Source organism: Salvia hispanica, chromosome 5 (assembly GCF_023119035.1).
Source record: "Salvia hispanica cultivar TCC Black 2014 chromosome 5, UniMelb_Shisp_WGS_1.0, whole genome shotgun sequence".
NCBI classification, from domain to species: Eukaryota; Viridiplantae; Streptophyta; class Magnoliopsida; order Lamiales; family Lamiaceae; genus Salvia; species Salvia hispanica.
The window spans coordinates 16876333-16897104 of record NC_062969.1 but is presented as its reverse complement, the minus strand read 5'-3'; the positions used below and the strand labels follow the sequence as shown (position 1 = coordinate 16897104).

The 20772-nt window shown below is 37.0% G+C and overlaps 3 protein-coding genes across 4 annotated transcripts; 2 read left to right on the top strand and 1 right to left on the bottom strand.

The window, feature by feature from the left end:
* Positions 1-7909: 7909 nt before the first annotated feature.
* LOC125190682 (probable inactive purple acid phosphatase 16) lies at positions 7910-10099 on the top strand. 2 transcript variants are annotated; one of them, XM_048088037.1, is made up of 5 exons: positions 7910-8190; positions 8942-9139; positions 9255-9531; positions 9593-9749; positions 9814-10099. In XM_048088037.1, exons 1-5 carry the CDS (start codon positions 7977-7979, stop codon positions 10024-10026), a joined length of 1059 nt encoding a protein of 352 aa, XP_047943994.1. In that variant the 5' UTR covers positions 7910-7976; the 3' UTR covers positions 10027-10099. The 2 variants fall into 2 exon arrangements, with proteins under 2 accessions (XP_047943994.1, XP_047943992.1); XM_048088035.1 differs by having other exon boundaries at positions 8942-9145.
* A 1547-nt stretch (positions 10100-11646) lies between these two features.
* LOC125186361 (eukaryotic translation initiation factor 3 subunit E-like) lies at positions 11647-14435 on the bottom strand. The gene is made up of 8 exons (XM_048082711.1): positions 14160-14435; positions 13662-13816; positions 13256-13483; positions 13058-13179; positions 12684-12903; positions 12446-12588; positions 11967-12104; positions 11647-11888 (listed from the first exon to the last, which is right to left on the bottom strand). Exons 1-8 carry the CDS (start codon positions 14368-14370, stop codon positions 11789-11791), a joined length of 1317 nt encoding a protein of 438 aa, XP_047938668.1. The 5' UTR covers positions 14371-14435; the 3' UTR covers positions 11647-11788.
* A 2685-nt stretch (positions 14436-17120) lies between these two features.
* Positions 17121-18256, top strand: LOC125189528. The gene is made up of 2 exons (XM_048086800.1): positions 17121-17359; positions 17455-18256. Exons 1-2 carry the CDS (start codon positions 17121-17123, stop codon positions 18254-18256), a joined length of 1041 nt encoding a protein of 346 aa, XP_047942757.1.
* The last annotated feature ends 2516 nt before the right edge of the window (positions 18257-20772 follow it).

Genomic DNA, 20772 nt, shown 5'->3' with positions numbered 1-20772 from the left:
CATCAAAGGAATTCCCATACACCGTGAAATCATCCATGAAGATTTCAATACACACCTCCAACAAATCTGAGAAGATGCTCATCATACAATGCTGGAATGTGCCCGGTGCATTGCATAATCCAAACGGCATTCTTCTATACGCATAAGTGCCAAACGGACAGGTAAAGGTTGTCTTCTCCTGGTCTTCAGGATCCACATATATCTGAAAGTATCCACTGTATCCGTTTAGGAAGCAAAAGTATTGCTTTACAGCCAATCTCTCCAACATTTGATCAATGAAGGGTAAAGGAAAATGGTCCTTCTTGGTGGCTTCATTAAGCTTCCGGTAATCAATGCACATCCTCCATCCAGTCACCAATCGAGTAGGTACCAACTCATTCTTATTGTTTTCTACCACTTGTATTCCTGACTTCTTTGGCACCATGTGAACTGGGCTGACCCATTCGCTGTCTGGAATGGAGTAAATAATACCCAAGGACAACAACTTCAGAACTTCCTTCAAAACTTCTTCCCTCATGTTTGGATTCAGCTTACGCTGCGGGTCTCTCCTAGCCTTTGCCCCTTCTTCCAGTCGGATGTGATGCATACAAAGGTCGGGGCTGATTCCCACCAGGTCGGAGAGAGTCCATCCTATGGCTTTCTTGTTTCTCCGGATTACTTCCAGTAGATCGCTCCCCTGCTCTGCCGTCAAGTGGCTGTTGATTATTACTGGGAATGTTTCATCTTTCCCAAGGTAGGCATACTTTAAGGTCTCGGGCAGCTTCTTCAACTCCTTCTTTGGTGTAATGGCTTCCTGTGGCAGTGGATTTTTCTCCAGGCCTCTGGTTGTCATTTCACCCAAGTCAGTTCCCTCGTATGGGCTTCTTACTTTAACAGATCCTGTGGATTTGAATGACAATGGTTGGTGGCAGAATGTCATGATCGCTTCATTGATATGTTCGTCTGTCATGTTCCGAGTTAATAGGGTTTCACACCATCCTGCTACCTCTTTGTCAACAGATTGACTCAGCTCCGAAATGTTGAACTGTTCATGCATTAATTCAGTCTCAAGGTACTCCTGGACCGAGGGGTTAATAACATCAACAGCATGCAAATTTTCCACATCCAATGATTTCTTCATGGCTTCATCAATGCTAAAGGTGTATTTCTCCCCATGGTAGTCTAGGCATATAGTACCGTCAAACACATCAATAATAGTCTTAGCGGTGCGTAGGAATGGTCTTCCTAAAAGCACTCCGCTAGACTCAGCAGATTCGTTATCACTCATTTTTATTACATGGAAATCAGCTGGGTACAGGAAATCATGCACTTTTACTATCACATTCTCCAGCACACCTTCGGGTGAAATGCATGTTCTATCAGCCAACTGAATTACCACTTTTGTGTCAACCAAGCTTACTCTCAGCTTCTTATATATTGAAAGTGGTAACACATTTATTGATGCTCCTAGATCACACATGGCATGCTCAATTTTTATATCACCTAAAGAGATGGGTAAAGTGAGCATACTTGAGTCTGTGCATTTGGAAGACATCCTCCTCTTCTGTATTACTGCCGACACATTTTCTCCAATAACAATCTTCCCATCAGGTTTGGTTTTTCCAGCAATGAACTCCTTGATTAACTTGCTAAAGGTTGGCAACTTCAGAGCTTGTAAGAACGGCAGATTGATCTCCAATTTGCCAAAAATTTCCATGAAGTCTTCTGTGTCATCCTTCTTCTTCTTAGCTTCCCTTCGGTGAGGAAATGGCTTTGTGCGCTTCAAGGTTCCTACTGATCCCCCAGTTGAGGATTCTCCAGTCTCCTTACTTTTCTCTTCATTTTCCAATTCAGGCTCTGGGTCTAGGAAAAATGGATCGGCCATACGAGGTAGTGGTTTCTCCAGATCACCCTTTTGAAGGCCATCTTCTACCCTGGTGTTCCTTATCTCAATCTTCCCTTGATCGGTGGTCAGTTTCCCGTCTCCCTGGCTTGTCATAGGAGGTGTACTCTCATCCTCTCTCATTACTAGACCCTCATAGCCCCGTCCTGATCTTAGAGTGATCTGACTGATATTTGCCCAGTAAGGTGGTTTCACTGAAGCTGGTATCCTTCCCTCGTGTCCCCTCATCTCATTCAACGAAGTGGCCAATTGCGACATTTGCTTGGCTAACATATCCATAGCAGACTTATGCTCTTGTTGTGCATGTTGAATTTTGTGTACCAAATCATTGTTTGCCTGCATATAGTTCTGCATGTGTTGTTGAGAGCTGACTAGGTCATGTACCATATCATCCAGATTCCTCGGAGGTTTATAGTTCGATTGATTTGAACTTGACCCCTGATTGTGGCTCGGTCCACTCCCCTGATTTGAGCGATAATTCCCTTGACCTCCTTGATTGTTGCCGAACTGGCTCCCTGACCCTTGATTTCCCTGGTGTATATCCTGGAAATTCTTATTGTTTCCAATGGCGTTCCTCTGGTATGGTGGCACATAAGAACTCCATTGATTACTCTGGTTCTGTTGTTCTAATTGGACTGATCCCCTTGATTGCGATAACCCCAGTTGTTTGGCCCTTCCTGATTTTTCCCTGACCAGTTCGAATTATGCTGTGGTCCGTCCTGACTGCGGTTAGGCCAATTCTGCTGGACCTCTGCTGGACCTGGGTACTGGACCTGGAGCTGTTGGTTTCCATCTGCCCACCTGAAATAGGGGTTGTCTCTCCATGGTGCCTCCTTAATCTTCCACTGATTCCAGCTTGTATTCTGATTATTTTGATTCCAATTCCCCACTGAATTCACCTAGGCTTGGAACTCTCCATCGGGCGGTGGACCATAATAGAGTTGGAGTTGATTTTCCTCTGGACCTGGCGATTTCTCTTTCTCCTGCGAGGTAGGGGAATTCTTTTTCTCAATTGCACTCAGAAGTGCCTTTTCCAACCGATCTATCCTATCTCCGACTCCTTCTCCTTCTTGTTCCTTAATTGCATTAGCTGAACCTCTCCTCATGATACGTGGGTGGTCGTATGCCTTCTTTGCATCAATCGTAGTCCTGCTTGCATTCCTGAATCTCCTTCTTTAGGGCATCGTAGTCACTGTGGATGTTGATTCCTTGACCTGCCACCTGACTTGAGTGTCCCTCGACCCAGATGGGCTACTCTAGTTTCCAAATCGTGAGCCCTTGCTCATAAACTGTCAGAAAAAAAAAACAAATAAAAGAAATTAAAACTATGTACACCAAATCTTTAAACACGTAAACAAACTACGCCATCCATCCCCGGCAACGGCGCCATTTGAAGAGTGGTCGAAGAGTAAGCAAGATGTGTTTGAAATTAAATCTCTCGATCCAGAGAATCCACTAGACACCGGGTCTAGGAACTCAAAGAATCCTTGGGTAGCTTGTCGTTGGGCATACAATCACTTCCTTCGCCCTTCAAAACCCTCAATCCGCTATAGCTAAAAAGATTAGTACAGGGAAGCAGTGATCGAATCCACAGAGACGGATGTGTAAGAAAACATATTCAAAGACCCGGAAGCTATTTTTGGCTGCTGCCACGCAATTTTTGGGGTTGAGCTTTAATTCCTAGACTGGGTAAATGAAATATTCTACTCTAACAGCTAGATCTAGGCAGGGACATGCATAATGACTAAAAGTATTTGAAAAGATTACTTGACTGGGCAAACGACTTCCTGAGCTAGTCTAGACAAAATTAAATCGATTGACTCAAAGAACGACTAAAACTAACACAGATCCACGACTACTAGACGAGGCAAGCAAGTAAATAGAATTCAAAACATCATGACCATGCAAATGGATTTCTCTACACACCTGGCTTATAAAACCTTGTTAGACCCAGGAAATCACAAAATTTATCCCTATAACCAATGCATGAAATTAGCCTTATCACAGAGCTTCGACAAAAAGACAATGCAGAGAAAGGAATACGGAGCTGAGAGGATGAATCTAGACGCGTCTCGGGCTCGAGCTCGGCACGGGCTCGGGGCGGGACGGGCGGCGGCGGCGCGCGTGTGGGCTCTAAGCCCATCTTAGTCCACTACATTTATTACATGTAATAATCCTTCTTATTAAATACTTGTTTAATAAGGTTGTAACCTTCAATGTGGGATAATTAACTCGCTTAATTAATCCCTTAGCTTCTCTCATAGCTCTATTAATAGTTTGCAATTTTGCACAACTTTAATCCATTATTTCTCACTCACCCGAAATCGGATTGAGAAAATGAATATACCATGGTCATCTACTCCGAACGTAGATCGAAGCTATATCATTTAATTTCACAAAATTAAATGTCTCGTTGAAATTATAATTGGTCAAAGTCCATTAACTGGGCATAGATTCCAACAACAAATCCCTAGGGTTGTTCCTTCTTTGACTTGACAATTCTGCTGTTAGGATATGCATCATCCCTTCATTTATTCTGCCTCCGATTGGCTTTGCATTATGCTCACGTTGCAGCGAACTCGATTATGTTCTACTTGATCAGTTCGGGGGATTTTAGCTGCATTTTTGCTCCAGATTGCTTCTTTTTCATCCACTCGGTCAAGTTGCACCCAGTAACTGATTTAGTGGTAATCCTACACATTTAAGCTCAAAATTTGTGCATTCTCTCTCCCAAAAATAGGTAAAATAGTCAAAAGCCAATGCATAAAATGAGTCTTATCAGTTCTGAATGTACCTAATGGTCTGCACTACTCTCGAATGTTAGAGTTGGAATTCTAAAAAATCATGTTTCAAGCCGAATGGTTTCTTGTAACGATAAAGTTCAAACTGACTTTTACATGTTATGAAAAGAAGAAATTTTATCATTTGATGTTTTCTAATCATTTAATATATCACTTAGCAATCTTTAAAAGTAAACGAGTGTAAGTCTTCTACATTTTAAAATGGATGGTGGAATAAGTCATTATAGTAGGTGATTCACTCAGTACCTTGTAGAAGTAAAACAATATTTTACAATCTACAGTTGATTTGGCTATCTGTTGGTAAAGGTTGCAGCGTCAGTGTAAAAGTTTCCTTGCCTTAGGAAACTAACAACACTAGTGTAGTACTCTCTCTGTCTCAAGATAAGCGAGACGTTTCTTTTTCGCACTCATTTTTGGGAAAATAATATAAAATAGTTAAAGTAGAGAAAAGTGAAGTAAGAAAGAGAATAATGTATAGAATAGTCTTCTTTACATTATTCTCTCTCATACTTTAATTTTTCTCCATTCTAATTATTTTAGATTATTTTTTCAAAGCAAGTGTGAAAAAGAAGCGTCTCGCTTATCTTGGGACGGAGGGGTGTAACATTGAATAGATCTAACAGTGAAATAAGTATTTATTGCTATTCACTTAAAGGCAAAGTGTACAATCATTGCAGCCAGGTCCGAGAAGCAAGTGAATCCGAGTTCGTTGAAGACACTTTGAAAGCTAACGACATGATCAATGACAAGGAAGAAGCTCGAGAGCCTATTCGAACTCAGCTGGAAGCTTCTTGTCGAGGGAGAGATAAGAACAAGATTCGGGGAAGGAGTCCTAGGGGCCACCCGGTCCGGGTGGCTCAATCCCATGGCCGCTCGATACGGTTCAATTTGTTGTTGCGGGTAGGGCCGAGTCCTGACAGTTCGAGTAGACCGGGTGGCTTCACTCCATACCCATTATGAAACTTTGTCTGTTTTTTTTAAAAGGAGGTAGAAATATTTAGTGAGTTAAGTAGAGTTGAAATGAAAAACTCCCCTCAACCCATAAAAATATCACATTTCCATTTATAGAAAGTTCTCACAAACACATTACTCATACACATTAATTTATTTACAACTTATAACACAAGGGTCCACCATTAAACGCTAATAAAAAAGTGGGTCTCACTATCCACTAACACTAATTTAACTACCATTCTTTTTATCTCTCTTACTTTACTAACTACTCTCTCCATCCGCGAATAGGAGTCCTGTTTTGCCATTTTAGTCCGTTCGCTAATAGGAGTCCTGGTCCACTTTTACCATAAATGGTACTCCCTCCGTCCCAAGGTAGATGTCACACTTGAGAGATGGCACGGGATTTTAGGAAACGTTATTTTGTGTGTTAAGTGGTGAGAGAAAATATAGTTTTATAATTGATGTGAGAGGGAACTTTTTCTAAAAGAAGAAATGTGACATCTTTTGTGGGACAAACTAAAAAGGAAAGTGTGACATCTACCTTGGGACGGAGGGAGTAATAGGATCTTAATTTCCACTAACTCATTCTACTCACATTTCATTTAAAACTAATATATACAAGTGTGACTTCTATTTCACTAACTCTTTTCCACCCACTTTTCTTAACATTTCTTAAAGCTCGTGCCGCTAAGAAATGAGACTCATAATGGCAGAAGGAGGGAGTATATGCATTAATTCTCATGTTATCCTAAATGTTCTTATTCTTTTGGGACAGAGGGAGTATGAGAGATCAAAGTAGATAAGTTATATGAAAATAAAATACGAGAGAATAAAGTTGGGTATGTAAAGTAAGAAAAGTTATGTGCGTTGAATTTTGCCAAAAATGAAAACGACTCAATTATTAATGAACGATCCAAAAATGAATACAACTCAACATAAAAAAAAAAAAAAAAAAAAAAGAGAGTAATATCAGATGACATAGTTGCTCTTAACAGTGACCCTTTGGTTATCACATCATTTTTCACATTAACATGGGAGTTTGAATTTTAACTTCATGGGAAATTTTAGAAAACTGAAATTTTATAATTTATCCTTCATTTGAAAGATGACGAAACAGAATTGTCTCCAATATCATTCGTTTAGAGACAGTTATCCCTTTTATAAAAATAGCGATATATGTTAAAAATTTGTACAAAGTTGGAACAAAAACTATAATAATCTAAAAATAAAAAGTTAACAGAGACAAAGGTAAATATTAAGTACTACCTAACAGTAAAAAATGTATGTCAAAATTTACTGGTTTTTTAAAATAAATTAGTGTGTCGAATGGAGTAGTATGTAATGTAGTAATAAAATTCCCATGTTCTTCGGATTATGCGAGTATATGCCTCATCTTTTTTTTATGCTCATAATGCCCAAATCACAACTTTTTTTTTTGTTGGAGTAACTTCTTTTATAATTTGTTATAAAAATGGAAATTAACATATGAAGTTATCGACACACAATACAACAACTACTACCTCAATTTATTAATTAGGTTGAGAATGTTCAACTATTAAACAACTTTACAGTACTATCGTCGATGAACGAAATTATGATGTTTCGGTTACATATATTACACAAGCTTTTACAAAAATCATATAATTGCTACGTCTTATGATCACATGTGATTAAAAGTTATAGTAATAGACAACTGAATTAGGTTAATTTCAAAACTGATATCTATATTAAATTTGTTTGTAAACTTTAAAATATACTACGTATTGGAATAGGGAGTAATAAAGTTTATGCTTACTCCCTATGTTCCTTGTTAATAGAGACATTTCTTTTCGGCACGGAGTTTAAGAATCGTGTGTTAAATGAATTTCATTGAGGCGTTTATTCGACTTATCAAACGAATGTCACATTCGCTTTGGTGTCAATAATTTCATCTCACGACTTGTCAGACGTTTCATTAATCCTCATTGTGACATCATTCATCCACAGCATCAGAACTACATAAAATATTGTGTCAAATTAAAATTGATCAATTTATAACCGGACGAAAGGAGTATTATTTTAAAACAAATTAAAGCTTAATAACTTTGGTAATGCAAGTTTCATAATAAGTATTTATAAAATCAACATAAAGTGGAGTATGTTATTTTCATCATTATAAGTAGATTAGATAATTTTGAAAAGGGTAAAATGGTCATTCGACGAAACAAAGTAGTAACAGACAAGTGATTACAGTTGATAGGGAAAAAAAACAAACAAAAAGAGAAGCGTAAAAACCAAAACATTCCTCAAAATCATCTCCGAAATCACAAAACAATTCTCAAAAATTGGCAGTAAAGGCAATGCGGAGGCATATGATTTTCTCCTATCTCTGGCTGATCATCGCTGCTGCGGCGACGCGGGAGGGAAATCTCCGGATGCGGGAGGGCGCACCGTTTAAGATAGTGCTGTTCGCGGACCTTCACTTCGGCGAGGACGCGTGGACGGAGTGGGGCCCCATCCAGGACTTGAATTCTGTGGGGGTTATGTCTGCTGTACTAGATAATGAACACCCAGGTTTACTCTTTAATATAGTGTTTTCAAGGGTCACAATTAGATTAATTAAAAAACTAGTTTCGCTGACTATCTTAAATTACTAATGCTTAACTATGTCAATAAATCTATGTTATACTCCTCTTGTTCCGTAGTGAATGCGTTTCTTTCAACACGAGATTTAAGAAAAATAGTCATAACTAAAGGAATGATAAAATCAAAATGAAAAAGGCAGAGAGATGAAAAGAGAATAAATTAAGAGAAAGTAAAATAAGTGAAAAGAAATATGTTGACTTTCATTAAAACTCTACCACTATGGAACGTATCAAAATGGCAAAATGAATCCACTACTATGGAAAGGAGGTAGTAGTAGTTAGTAGATGTCAACGCAAAAATAATGTTAACTAAATTTTGTTGACATCTTGAGTAGATATATTTAGCAGCTAGCAATTAACAAATAGTTACAATTGATCATAACCCTACATTCCAATTCATATATATGGCTATGTTATTGTTATTCATAAAATCAATTCTTGATTTTATTGGTAAATATGGTGGCTGAAATTGGATGCTATGTTAAAAAAAGGTCCAAAGTTTAGAATTTCGCAATCTTTTTTAGTATAGCCGCAATGTCAATCTTTTCTAGTATTGTGTGACAGATATTAGTTACATTGGAATTTTTTGTAGTCTGTTTCCGTCAAGTTTTTCAGTTTATTACAATGATTCATTTCTTGTAATGAAAATTGATGGTGTGTGCAATTTTATGGTATGACAGATTTTGTGGTCTATCTTGGAGATGTGATCACAGCCAACAATATAATGGTTGCAAACGCGAGCTTGTATTGGGATCAAGCTCTCTCAGCAACGAGGACGAGGGGGATCCCGTGGTCTACTATCTTTGGCAACCACGACGATGCCCCCTTTCAGTGGCCCTTGGACTGGTTTTCACAAGCCGGGATTCCTCAACTCTTGTGTGCTCGTCTGACTTCTATGTTTGATGCAATGCTGATTGTTTTAGTAATTGTGACATCCAAATAAATCATTTAGTGTTTCAAGAAATGGTTTAATTGATCATCTTTTTATTTCAGGTGGTACGGAATGTAGTTTCAGAGGCACGACGCGTCTGGAGTTGATGAGGAATGAGATCGAGCGAAACTCACTGTCCTTCTCCAACGACGGGCCAAGGAATCTATGGCCTAGCGTCTCAAACTATGTCCTCAAGCTCTATTCCACTAGTAATGCTCAGGACCCGGTGGCCTTTATGTACTTCTTCGACTCAGGGGGTGGCTCGTATCCAGAGATCATATCCCACGCGCAAGTCAAGTGGATTCAGGAGATGTCTCAGGAGATCAACCCTCACTCTAGGTAGCTTAACATACTTATTTTCTTATCCTAGAACGCGCTCTGGTTCTGAAGTTTCGTGCAGGGTTCCTGAGATCATATTCTGGCACATCCCGAGCAAGGCGTACGAGAAGGTAGCGATAGGCGTGCAGTGTGTGGGCTCGATGTTCTGGGAGAGTGTTGCTGCTCAAGAAGGGGAGATGGGGATGATGAAGGCTCTTGAGAAGAGGGACTCTGTCAAGGTAGGAAGGAAGGCGCGGGCTTGTTGGTTCGAGTAGTGAGTAATGTTGGTTGATGTTTTGGCAGGCAGTGTTTGTAGGGCACAACCATGGGCTGGACTGGTGCTGCCCTCATAAGAAGATGTGGCTGTGCTTCGCTCGACACACGGGCTACGGGGGGTATGGGAACTGGGCGAGAGGCGCGAGGGTTGTCGAGATAGAGCAGCAGCCATTCTCTCTCAAGTCATGGATCAGGATGGAGGATGGGAGCACCCACAGTGAGGTCATCCTCAGCTCCTGATGCAAATAAGGCAGCCATTCTCTCTCAACTCACCATGCAAATAAGGCCACCAGTATTAAATTAAACTTCTCTCTCTCTCGATTATAGTAGTAAAATATCAGCCAGTATATGATGGTTAGTCAAATAAACCTAAATATATAAGCACAATTAAAATATAGCCAAAGCATAAAAAGAAGAGATCAATTAAATATAAAAATAATTTTATCTCACCCGTAGACGGTAAACGGAAGATTTAGTTAAACATTAATGGAAGAAAACATAATACAACTAAACTAACTAAAGCCTTTGATCAAAGGAATCACGATTTGAAGCTCCATCTACACTCTGGGTCTCTCTATCTCACATATGAGTGTATGTTAAGGAATTATGTGATAATCGTTCTCCAAAATATGAGTAGGATTTGAAAATTCTGAAAATAAGCCAAACTTTGACTTTTCCTCACCTTTCACCTGGCCCGGGTAGGTCTATGGATGACCCTACCCTGCCCCGGTATAGGTTGTGGAGGGGGATAGCATTTTCACCCTGCCCGGGAGGTAGGTTTTGGCTTGAGCTCGGCCCGTGTAGGCTCTCTGGATAGCGAGCAATTTTCGTAAAACGGGCCTAACTGTTTATACACTACTCCGATTGAAGCGTACAAGATACCCATGCGAAGCTATTTCGAAGAAAAATAGATTGATATCCTTTACGTGCTAAATAGAAGTGAGAATTGTATCCCTTTTTCCCTTTAAAACTCAAAAAACTTATCAAAACAACCAATTGTTGTATAATTAAAAAATGCAAAATTCAAATTATGAAACTCAAAGTAAATCTACTAAGCAAAAACAACAAATTAACAAGTTTATCACGAATGCATCTGTCCTCCATCTCATTGCCAAACACATCAGCCTAAAACGCCCCAACTGCCCATGCATCTACCCTCTGTCTTATTCCTAGACTGATGTGGAGCGAAAGGCAGGAAGAAAATAAATTTGAATAAGAATCGGAATGGATATAAATTGACTTGAAACAATGAAACAAAATCCTCCAAAGAGGCCAAAGCATCCTCTCACAAAGGCCTACGATTTACACAGATAATAATTGATCTTTTCTATGCATTCCTCAAAACCTCCTTAGTATATATGAGTTTACAATATAAAAATTCAACCAAACCATCTTATTCTAATCAATTCTTATTTATTTATATCAAATCTAATTTATTCAAATCCCTCCAAATCCTACTTACTTTAAAATAGGGCATAATCATTTTTCATAGTCAACTCTTATGGCTATTTTGTTCCAAATTATTTGCTGCTGAATTTATTCCATGCATGTATCTACTGAAGTTATTCCAAATCATTTTTCATAGTCAACCGTTTAGCCAACCTCAAGGTTTAGACTCCTATTTCAGCAGCAACAGTGCATGTGGTGATTTCTCAACCAAAATAATTCGGGTTAAACTTTTTTAGAATTTTGCATTTTAAATTTAAGCGTAATCAATAATTCAATTTTTCGGAACAAGCATCATGAAGTTAAAATGATTCAAACTACGTATGTAATTAAATTGGATATTTGATCAATGCAGTAGCTCTAAACCAAAATGAAATTCAGGTTCAATGAATATTCCAATGTAAGTGCGCCATCTAACTCAATTTAATTTTATCTTTTTCAACAAAAAAACAAATACAGTATTACTACAAGATATAGAACGGCATCCTCAGTTAATCCAGAATTTGCAACAACAAAAACCAACTCATCATTCAAAAACAAGATGTGCGCACAATATCTATCGTGCCGTCTGCGGAGGAGCATTTTCCAGAAGCTGGTGAACTATTTTATAGGTACGGTTCGAAAGAGCTGTAGTGTGGTTAATGAGCTGCTCATACCTGAGGAGCAGAAAAGATGACTCAATACATATACAGAGACAAAGCTATACAGGAAACGCAGAAGTGTACTGAACTTACACACTCGTATCATTGGGTTCCATTATAATGGTTCCCAACTTTGAATCAATCCTAGCTTCAAGCTTTGAGGTCCTTATTAGATTAACTATCCATCTTTCAGCCTCCTCGTAATTCAAATTCAGCTTCTCAGCGAGCACTCTGTCAGTACCACCAAAAAGAGATGAGTGGTGCTGGTACTTGAGAATATCAATTCTCAGTTTAGCAAATATTCCAATATATATAAGAATAAACTTACTACATATGCCTAGAATTTTTATTGATGGTGGCTATTACTCTATTAGAAGCGATGTCAAGCAAATACACATGATTTTAATACTATCTCAGTAGTGACTGACCCAAAGATGCGGAATATGAGCATTCATAAGTATTAACTGAGTTACATCAAGATGGAAAGTTAAAAAGTGAAGTTAGTGTGGCTATTCATTTGAAGAACAGGAAGAAAAAATAGTAATAGTTAGAGAACAATTTCAGGTACATACCCCATATCGATGCGCTGATGAATGCGGCAGTAGGTCTCAAAGATGAAGAGGCGAGCATTTTCAAGAAATTCATCTCTCAGAGGTACAGTTGTGAAATTTCCCTCTTCGATTCTTTTTCCAAGAAATGGGTCGTTCAATATAGCCTGCACAATCATACAGTTTTAAAAATTACTAATATATATTCAAAGGATCACACCATAGACATGAATGAGGAGCTTTTGGAGTTGAGAAAATTTACTTCTTCACACTCTTTCATTTTCTTCTGAGCTCCATCAAAGTCATAGTTGACGTAGATGCAAGCCAGAAACTCTATAATGGGATCATCATGAGAGTACTGCTCTTGCTGGATAACCTTTATGAATTCCTTAAACTGTGGCCTTCTCCTTTTGTTCACAATGAAGGCAGTAGCCAGGTACCGTAAAAGGTGGGGTGCATTTGTTTGAATGGCATTCAGATACCTACAAGTAAGTAGGTAGTTGATTACAATTTAGTGTTCCCCTTCTTCAACTTCATTGGGAAAGATGAAAGTTTTTCGAAAACAGAAATGAAGTATCATCAAATGGCAGACTGCACACAGAAACATCTAAAAGAACAAAAAGTTAAGAAACATACTTGTCTTGATTAAACAAGTCAATAATCTGAGTTCTTCCATTATCATGGTTGAAGAAGATGAATAGACTCCAGTGCATTAACCATATTCTATTTTGGACTTGATTCAGGGGGGAAGAGAAATTCTGCAAAGACATACTGATTAGATTTTTAAAAACACAAATAAACAACCATAAAGTCACAATATGTGCACCAAACAACCTTGGAGTCAATGATTTCCTTCAAATGGTTAAGCTCCTCCAGTGCAATATCCCAATTTTGCATCAGGACCTCTGCTGCCAACTTTCCCCATAATGCACTCAAACTTTTGTCATTGTTGGTACACAAGGCTCTGTACTGATACAGATAATCCGCAGCACCAGAGTAGTTACCACATTCAAATTGAAATTTGGCATAATCGTACAATGCATCAATCTGCTCAGGGCCAATCTGGGATACAACCAAAAAACATAGATTTATCAATAAATGTAACAGGCAATGAAGAAGTCTCCACAAGCCTATCAAATACAACTTGCAAGTAAACCGCATCTACAAGTATGAAAAATCACATATCACTCTTCTGAAAAGAGAGATGATCATGAAGTTTCTAAAATGAAGGAGACTCAACCTGATAGCGCTCGTTAAGCATCTGTAAATTGTACTGTTTGTCAGCCCTTAATTCCTGCACTGCTTGAGGATTCTGCAGAAATCCAATCAAAGGAGCAGCCCCGTCTTCCAACGCCTTCAGCCTACCGACCACCTCGGCTCTCCTATCGATCATGTCTAAAGTAAACCAACAGCAAGAAATACAAAGATTTTAACACAAGTGGAAGAATGAGCGCACATAAACATATCAACATTCACACGATCAACACTAGCAAATCTAAATCCACACATAACACAACACTGGATTTCACCAATGGAAATGAGCAATTGGAAAACCTGGAAAGCCAAAACCCTAAAATAACTGGAATTACATCCCTAACATACGACAATTTGGTACCGAAATGATCAAATCGAAATCCTTCATTGCACCAACCAATCAAATGCACACCACAGACGTATTCCCAACAACACCTTAGAATCCAAATTTTCAGGAAAAACAGAAGAAAAAAAAAATACACACCCTGGGGAACATCTTCCGAGCGGTAGAGAGATTTGTGAATATCCATGGCGTAATCTACCATATTAGTGTGGTTGAGAAGCTCAATCTTCGCCTTTAAGATATCTTCCTCAGGATACAATCCTCTCTCTTGCAAGAACTCGAGCAGCGGGAAAACCAGATGCCTATCCAGATTGGGCGCTATCCGCGGCGTCAGGTCGAACTTCGACGCCATTGTTTCCGATTAACTGACTGTGAGAGGCGCTGGGATGCCGGAATTCTTTCTGGTTTAGGAACTAGGTTTTTAAGAATTAAAATAATTAATTAATTGGATTTGTATTTTTCGTAACGAAGTGAATTGGGCTTCGGTCTGGGCCTGGGTTCTTGATCATTGCGTTTTCGTATTGATGTAATCTAATTAATCTTACTCATTTATTTTGTAATGCATAAAGTAAGTTTTCTTCTTTCTTTTTTTCCTTTTTTTATGATTGACGATAAATTATTTTATTCATGATAATTCAGATTTTTGACATTTATATGAATGAATGAATCATATGATTTAATACGTACATTCTTTTTTTCATGTTTTACATGGACGTCCTATATTTAATTTTTATGAGCAAAATCTGTTACGATAAAGCGTATGTATTCTTAGAAAAAGTGATTTACTAAATCCCCTATCGTTATGCTATTTAGTTTAAAATGCTGAAGGTAAGTCTTGATTTACGATAATCCATAAGGTAAATTATCTTTTTTTTTCCTTGATTTATCGTGACATATGTGCATCATAACAACAATTTGCAATCCCCTATTGTTATGATATTGTAGTATTTTATTTCATTCGCAACAATATTGCATCATAACAAATTGTAATGCATTACGTATAGTCGTTTGGCATGCAAGATATTTTCGTTTCTCTCTAACTCTAAATTATACTCTCTTCATTCTACGTTAATTGAGACATTTTTTTCGGCAAGAAATTTAAGAATAGTGTGTTAAGTAGATAGTGAATAAAGTAAGAAATGAAAAATGAATGAAGTAAGAGGAAGGATTACTTTTTGCTAAAAGTAGAAATGATTCAATTATATTGAACTTTTCAATATAAAATAATGACTATGTTAACATATAATGGGAGGAGTAATTTTTTGCTAGTAATCATATAAACACATGGTTAGTATCAATTCTTCATAAGTTTCGGTAGATATGAGGAGTATTATTTTCTTAATAAATAGTATTATTATAGCATTATCTTATTTCGCTCACCACAATATTTGCATTACAACAGACTATATTTTGCACTACACATATGTTCGGTTTGCATTTATTTTTTTTTTTGCTAATTTATGAAAGCTAAAGCATAAATGAAATGTTGGAATGTACTTGGCAAGTTCAATATCGGAGATGTTATCGCTCAACTTGAAGGGAGAAATTTCGTTATAAGGGGTTAATTATGCTGATCTTTCGAAATTAGGGATTAATTTCGCTGACCTTTCAGAATATGAGATCGAGGCGTGCGTATTTTTCAGAACAAAGGATTTTTTATTTTTTTATCCTTTTTCTATTTTTTTTTTCCTATTATTTATTTCCCATCATTTATAAGTGGACTAAACTACCCTCTTTATATTTTCATCTAAATTTTAATAAATCAACATAATCACCTTTCATATTTTTTCCGTGTATTCTAATAAATCAAACAGAATCACGTTTCAGTTGAGAGACGCCTAACTCTCATCTCTTTACTCTAGAAAACCAGACTTGCCTCCACCTATTTCTTCTATCGTGCCTCCACTCTCCATCCTTTGCTGCTTCTTTTCCTTACTCCAGACCCGTCTCCACCCTCCTCGACGGGCGCCTCCGCCGTTCGCCGCCTCCATCTCCACCCTTCACTTCCCGCCGTCTCTTCAATCCAAAATAATTGTGATTCTGTAAGAAACCTATAAATACATGTATTCATATTTTCTGTGTTCGATGCATATGCAATATACGTATATGAATATTTATTGTGTTTGTCCACATATACAGTGTACATATATCATTTTTTTGTTCAATATATATTCCATATACACATATAAACTGCCTCAAAAAGTGAAGAATACATGTGTATATACATACGTTAAAATAGTGTTATAGCTAATAAGTTTAAATTTATTTGCATTTTAAAATCACTTACTTGCTTACGCAATTGAAAAATTTAACATACATTTATATGAGATTTTGTGCTAGAGCATAATACATCTATATATAAATGCGTTTGTTTGTGCAAGAGTAGAATACATACATATATACATTTGTTTGTACATATATATTTGTTTGGAATTTTGTATAATTAAAAATTTGGATATATAATTCTTTTATTATTCGGTAGGATGGATCACATGGATGAAATTGATATTATTAACTGGGACAGTATAGAAATTACTCCACTTGAAAAATCACATATCGGTGCTCCTGAGAGCTTGATGGATGAAGAAACAATGTTTGCATTTGTTGGTCTAACCTTAGAGAAACCTAGTGATACAGCAGTAGATGGAATGAATTATGGTCTAATTGTTGATGAGGTAACGGACATACCAGTTGATGACCGTATTCCTAATGAAGAGAATGTATTTTATGATATGGATGACCCTCCGATGGATGTTGGAACCATATACACAAATATGAATGATGTTAGGAAAGCAGTGAAGCAACATGCTATAAAGACTCAGTTTGAACTAGGAACAGAGAAATCCAACCCAAATTTGTTCAGGGGCTTTTGCAAAGTTGAGAGTTGTCCATGATCAATTGTTGCTAGGTGGATGAAAAATGAAAAGCATGTCAAGATATAATATGCTAACTTGTTAATAATATGTACTATTGATGTAACTAATATATTTGATCATTTTAATAATATGTGCATTTTGTAACTAATATTTTGTGTCCCTGGGACATGTTTGTTTGAATAAAGGTGAGCTTTTTCATTCATCCACTGGCAGAGTAAGGACCAAGATGGCATCATATCATTGGGTTGGAGAAAAGGCAATCCCTTTTTTAAAGAAAGATCCAAACATGGGAGCAATAAAGTTGCAAAATGAGTTGCAGGAGAAGTATGTCACCACAATTCATTATTCTACTATATATGCCGGTATGCAAATTGCATGTGAAAATTTGTATGGAACATGGGAGGACAGTTTTGGGAATTTGTTTAACTTTAAGGCAATGGTTGAGCTTAAATGCCACGGAGTGTGGTTGAGATAGGGAAAGAGACCGAAGACGGGGTGTATTTTCAAAGATTTTTTTGTTGCTTCAAACCTAGTATTAATGGCTTCCTAAATGGGTGTAGGCCATATTTAAGTGTAGATGCAACAGCTCTTAATGGTAGATGGAATGGACAACTAGCTTCAGCTACTGCATTAGATAGGCACAACTGGATATTTCCACTTGCTTTTGGGTTGTTTGAAAGTGAGACCAATGAAGAATGGATTTGGTTTATGGAGCAGCTAAAGAGGGCAATTGGAAGTCCACCTCATTTAGCTATTTGCTCAGATGCATGCAAGGGGTTGGAGAATGCTGTGAAGGCGGTGTTTCCATGGGCAGAGCATAGAGAGTGTTTTATCCACTTGATGAAAAAATTTTCTAAGAGGTTTCAAGGTCCAATTTTTGGACACATGTATCCTGCAGCTAGGACATTTTGTCCAATTTATCATGAAAAGCTAATGCACAAGATGTACGAAGCAAATGATAGGGTGCAACCATTCTTAGAGACATATCACAACCTATTTTGGATAAGGAGCAAATTTTCCGAAGACATAAAATGTGACTATATTACAAACAATATTGCAGAAGTATGGAACAACTGGGTAAAGGACCTTAAGGACCTTCCAATAGCCGAGCTAGTTGACAGTCTGAGATCAAAGTTCATGGAGCTCTATGCAAGGAGGAGAGATATAGGTGAAAGATTGGAAGGCCACACCATGCTTCCAATTGTTGTTCACCATCTCAATGTTCTTAGTAGACAATTGGGCAACTTGAAGGTCAAAGTAGGTGGTATGGGTGAGGCAGAGGTAACTGAGATCACAGATAGACACAAGGTACTTAGACATGTTGTGAATCTTGCACAACACACTTGCTCATGCAAGGAGTGACAAGTCTCAGGGAAACCATGCCCACATGCATTAGAGTGATAACTTCACGTAGAAATCCTAAAATAAAAATCCTTACTTTCCAGTGAGTCTCTTTAAGCTAGCATATACATGGGTAATTAGCCCATTTCCCGACAAGCCTCAGTGGCCTAGCATAAGCCTTGGATTCAAGGTGTTACCTCCTTTGAAAAAAAGAGCTCCCGGTAGACAGATGAAACAGTGGGTATCTGGATGCTTGGAAGGCAAAGGAAACAAATATAGAACAAAAGGAATGTGGCAGGTCTAATGTAAGCAATGCAAAGAGTTTGGTTATACTTCATAGGGAGTCATTAGCTAAATGTGTCTTTAATGGAGCAAAGAAAAGGTAATTATTTGGATTGCATCTCCTCTTCATTTTATTATCTCAATCTTATTTTTGTTTTGCTTACTTGAGTTGCAGGAAGAGCCGTGCAAAGGGACGACCTTTAGGTGGGATGCATGCTAGTACATGTCAAAGGCAGGGGGTGGTTGATGAACCGATGAGGTATAAAGAATTAAATATGTATAATTGTTACATTGAGCCAACTTTTTTTTTTATAAATTGACATTAATATCAAATATTTTCAGCCAAGTGAATTGTAGCATGGAGGTGGAGGAAAGCCTAAACCTAGAAGACGTACCAATAAAAAGACGTACGAAGAAGAAACTCACTTCTAGGAAGTTAATTTAGTGATAATGTATTTTGAGGAACTAAGCTTTTGAAGAACATGTTCTTGGATGACCTATGCTTTTGTGGAAGTATTTTGTGGATGATCTATGTTTTTGTGGAAGTATTTTGTGAAACTATGATTTTGTGAATCCATACTTTTGTGGAAGTAGTTGTGGAAGAGGAGTTTTGATGGTTGCTTTAATATATAAACATGTTTTTTTTGGATTTTTAAAAAAGAAATACTCATTAGCAAAGTAAATGATTCAGGATGGTGTACGATTAAATATTGTCTACTTTTTCACATAGCTTATTAGTAAATAGGAGTAATGATGATAAATTATTTAGTGAACAAAATTGTTATTTAGAATAGTTCACGCACAAAGGCAATATGGAAAAGAGAAGATATTCAAATCAATATTTTATTATTTTTATATCATTGTATAAGGAAAATATTAAAAGAGAAGATATATATTCCAAAGATTGACAAATCTCGGAAATGATCGGCTGATTTATTAGAGTTTATGTGAAAATATGAGAAGGGTAGTTTAGTCCACTTATAAATAATAGGAAAAAAGAATAGAAAAAAAAATAAAAAAAAATCAGAAATCCCTTTTTCTAAAAAATACGCACGCTTCGATCTCATATTCTGAAAGGTCAGCGAAATTAACCCCTAATTTCGAAAGGTCAGTGTAATTAACCCCTAATAAGCGAAACAAATGTTAGTATTAGGAAAGAATAATATTCTCAATATGCAAATTATAGCTACAAGAAAATATATTGATATCCTTCACAATTTAGTTAGGGCAAATCCTCTATATTAGAGTATGGTTAACGTTAAGAGTAAATAGGCAAAATAAATAGTATGAAGTATGGTAAAATTCTGGTCTATCCCGCAATTTTTAAAAATGGCCAATTATGTCCCATAGTATATGATTTTGGGAGAATTGTGTATGCTTTTGGCAAGCGAAAAATATCATGCAAACAAAACATTTGACTATTTAATCGACGTCACTTAATACATTTATTCAATTGTGTTTTTAATTTTTACATATGTATGTATGTTGATAAATTAGAAATAGTAACATAATGAAATATTTTGCTATAAGACAATTGAGAAAAATATCAAAATAATGATATAATCATTTTTTAAAGTTATGGAATAGACCAGAATTTGACCAAATTTCATGAATTGTTTGGCCATTTACCGTAAAGTTAATGAATACAAAGAAAATAATACTCCTATTCGTCAACACAATGTATTATGCATTTGCTTCAGTCAGTGATCAACTCCTCCAACCGACTCCAACAAACTTGCAGCTGAGAGTTCAAGTTAGTTTGCCAGCTAATATAACAGTTAGAGAGTTATACACTATAGTCGCATGCATGCATTACTCTGCTATTCTCATTCAGTCATTTGTATATATACAAATGCTGTCTGAACTAATAAAGAACATCCATCAATAATAAAATTATATTTATATTTAATGTAGCTTTCTCATTTTATGTGTCTCTCCGCATCTTTACAAAGTTTTACATCTTCAACAATTAATATGGAGTTATAACATCGATGCTTCTACAAAGTAAACAGAATGTTTGCTGACGTTAATGCCTGGACTTGGTTACTACACAGTCAATTACTACTAATACAGTTCACCAAGTAAGAAAACTACTAGTACTATTTACAGTTGCTTTTTAAAGTTGATGGTTTTGGCCACCTAACACATTGACTTACTATTAATTAATTCCTAACTCCTACCTTGGGTTTTTTCTTGCGACTACATTGGCACAGGTAGTGACAAAATACCAACTCACATGATGATAAATTATTGAC

Bases quoted from the DNA above. Each gene is read 5' to 3' on its own strand.
- LOC125190682 (XM_048088035.1), top strand. From the start codon at position 7,977: ATGCGGAGGCATATGATTTTCTCCTATCTCTGGCTGATCATCGCTGCT. The intron at 8,191-8,941 runs GTTTACTCTTTA...ATGGTATGACAG, and splicing joins ACTAGATAATGAACACCCAG to ATTTTGTGGTCTATCTTGGA. The intron at 9,532-9,592 runs GTAGCTTAACAT...AGTTTCGTGCAG, and splicing joins GAGATCAACCCTCACTCTAG to GGTTCCTGAGATCATATTCT.
- LOC125186361 (XM_048082711.1), bottom strand. From the start codon at position 14,370: ATGGCGTCGAAGTTCGACCTGACGCCGCGGATAGCGCCCAATCTGGAT. The intron at 12,589-12,683 runs GTAAATTTTCTC...ATGATTGTGCAG, and splicing joins AAATGAAAGAGTGTGAAGAA to GCTATATTGAACGACCCATT. The intron at 11,889-11,966 runs GTAAGTTCAGTA...TCTGCTCCTCAG, and splicing joins GAACCCAATGATACGAGTGT to GTATGAGCAGCTCATTAACC.
- LOC125189528 (XM_048086800.1), top strand. From the start codon at position 17,121: ATGGCATCATATCATTGGGTTGGAGAAAAGGCAATCCCTTTTTTAAAG. The intron at 17,360-17,454 runs GTTGAGATAGGG...AAATGGGTGTAG, and splicing joins CTTAAATGCCACGGAGTGTG to GCCATATTTAAGTGTAGATG.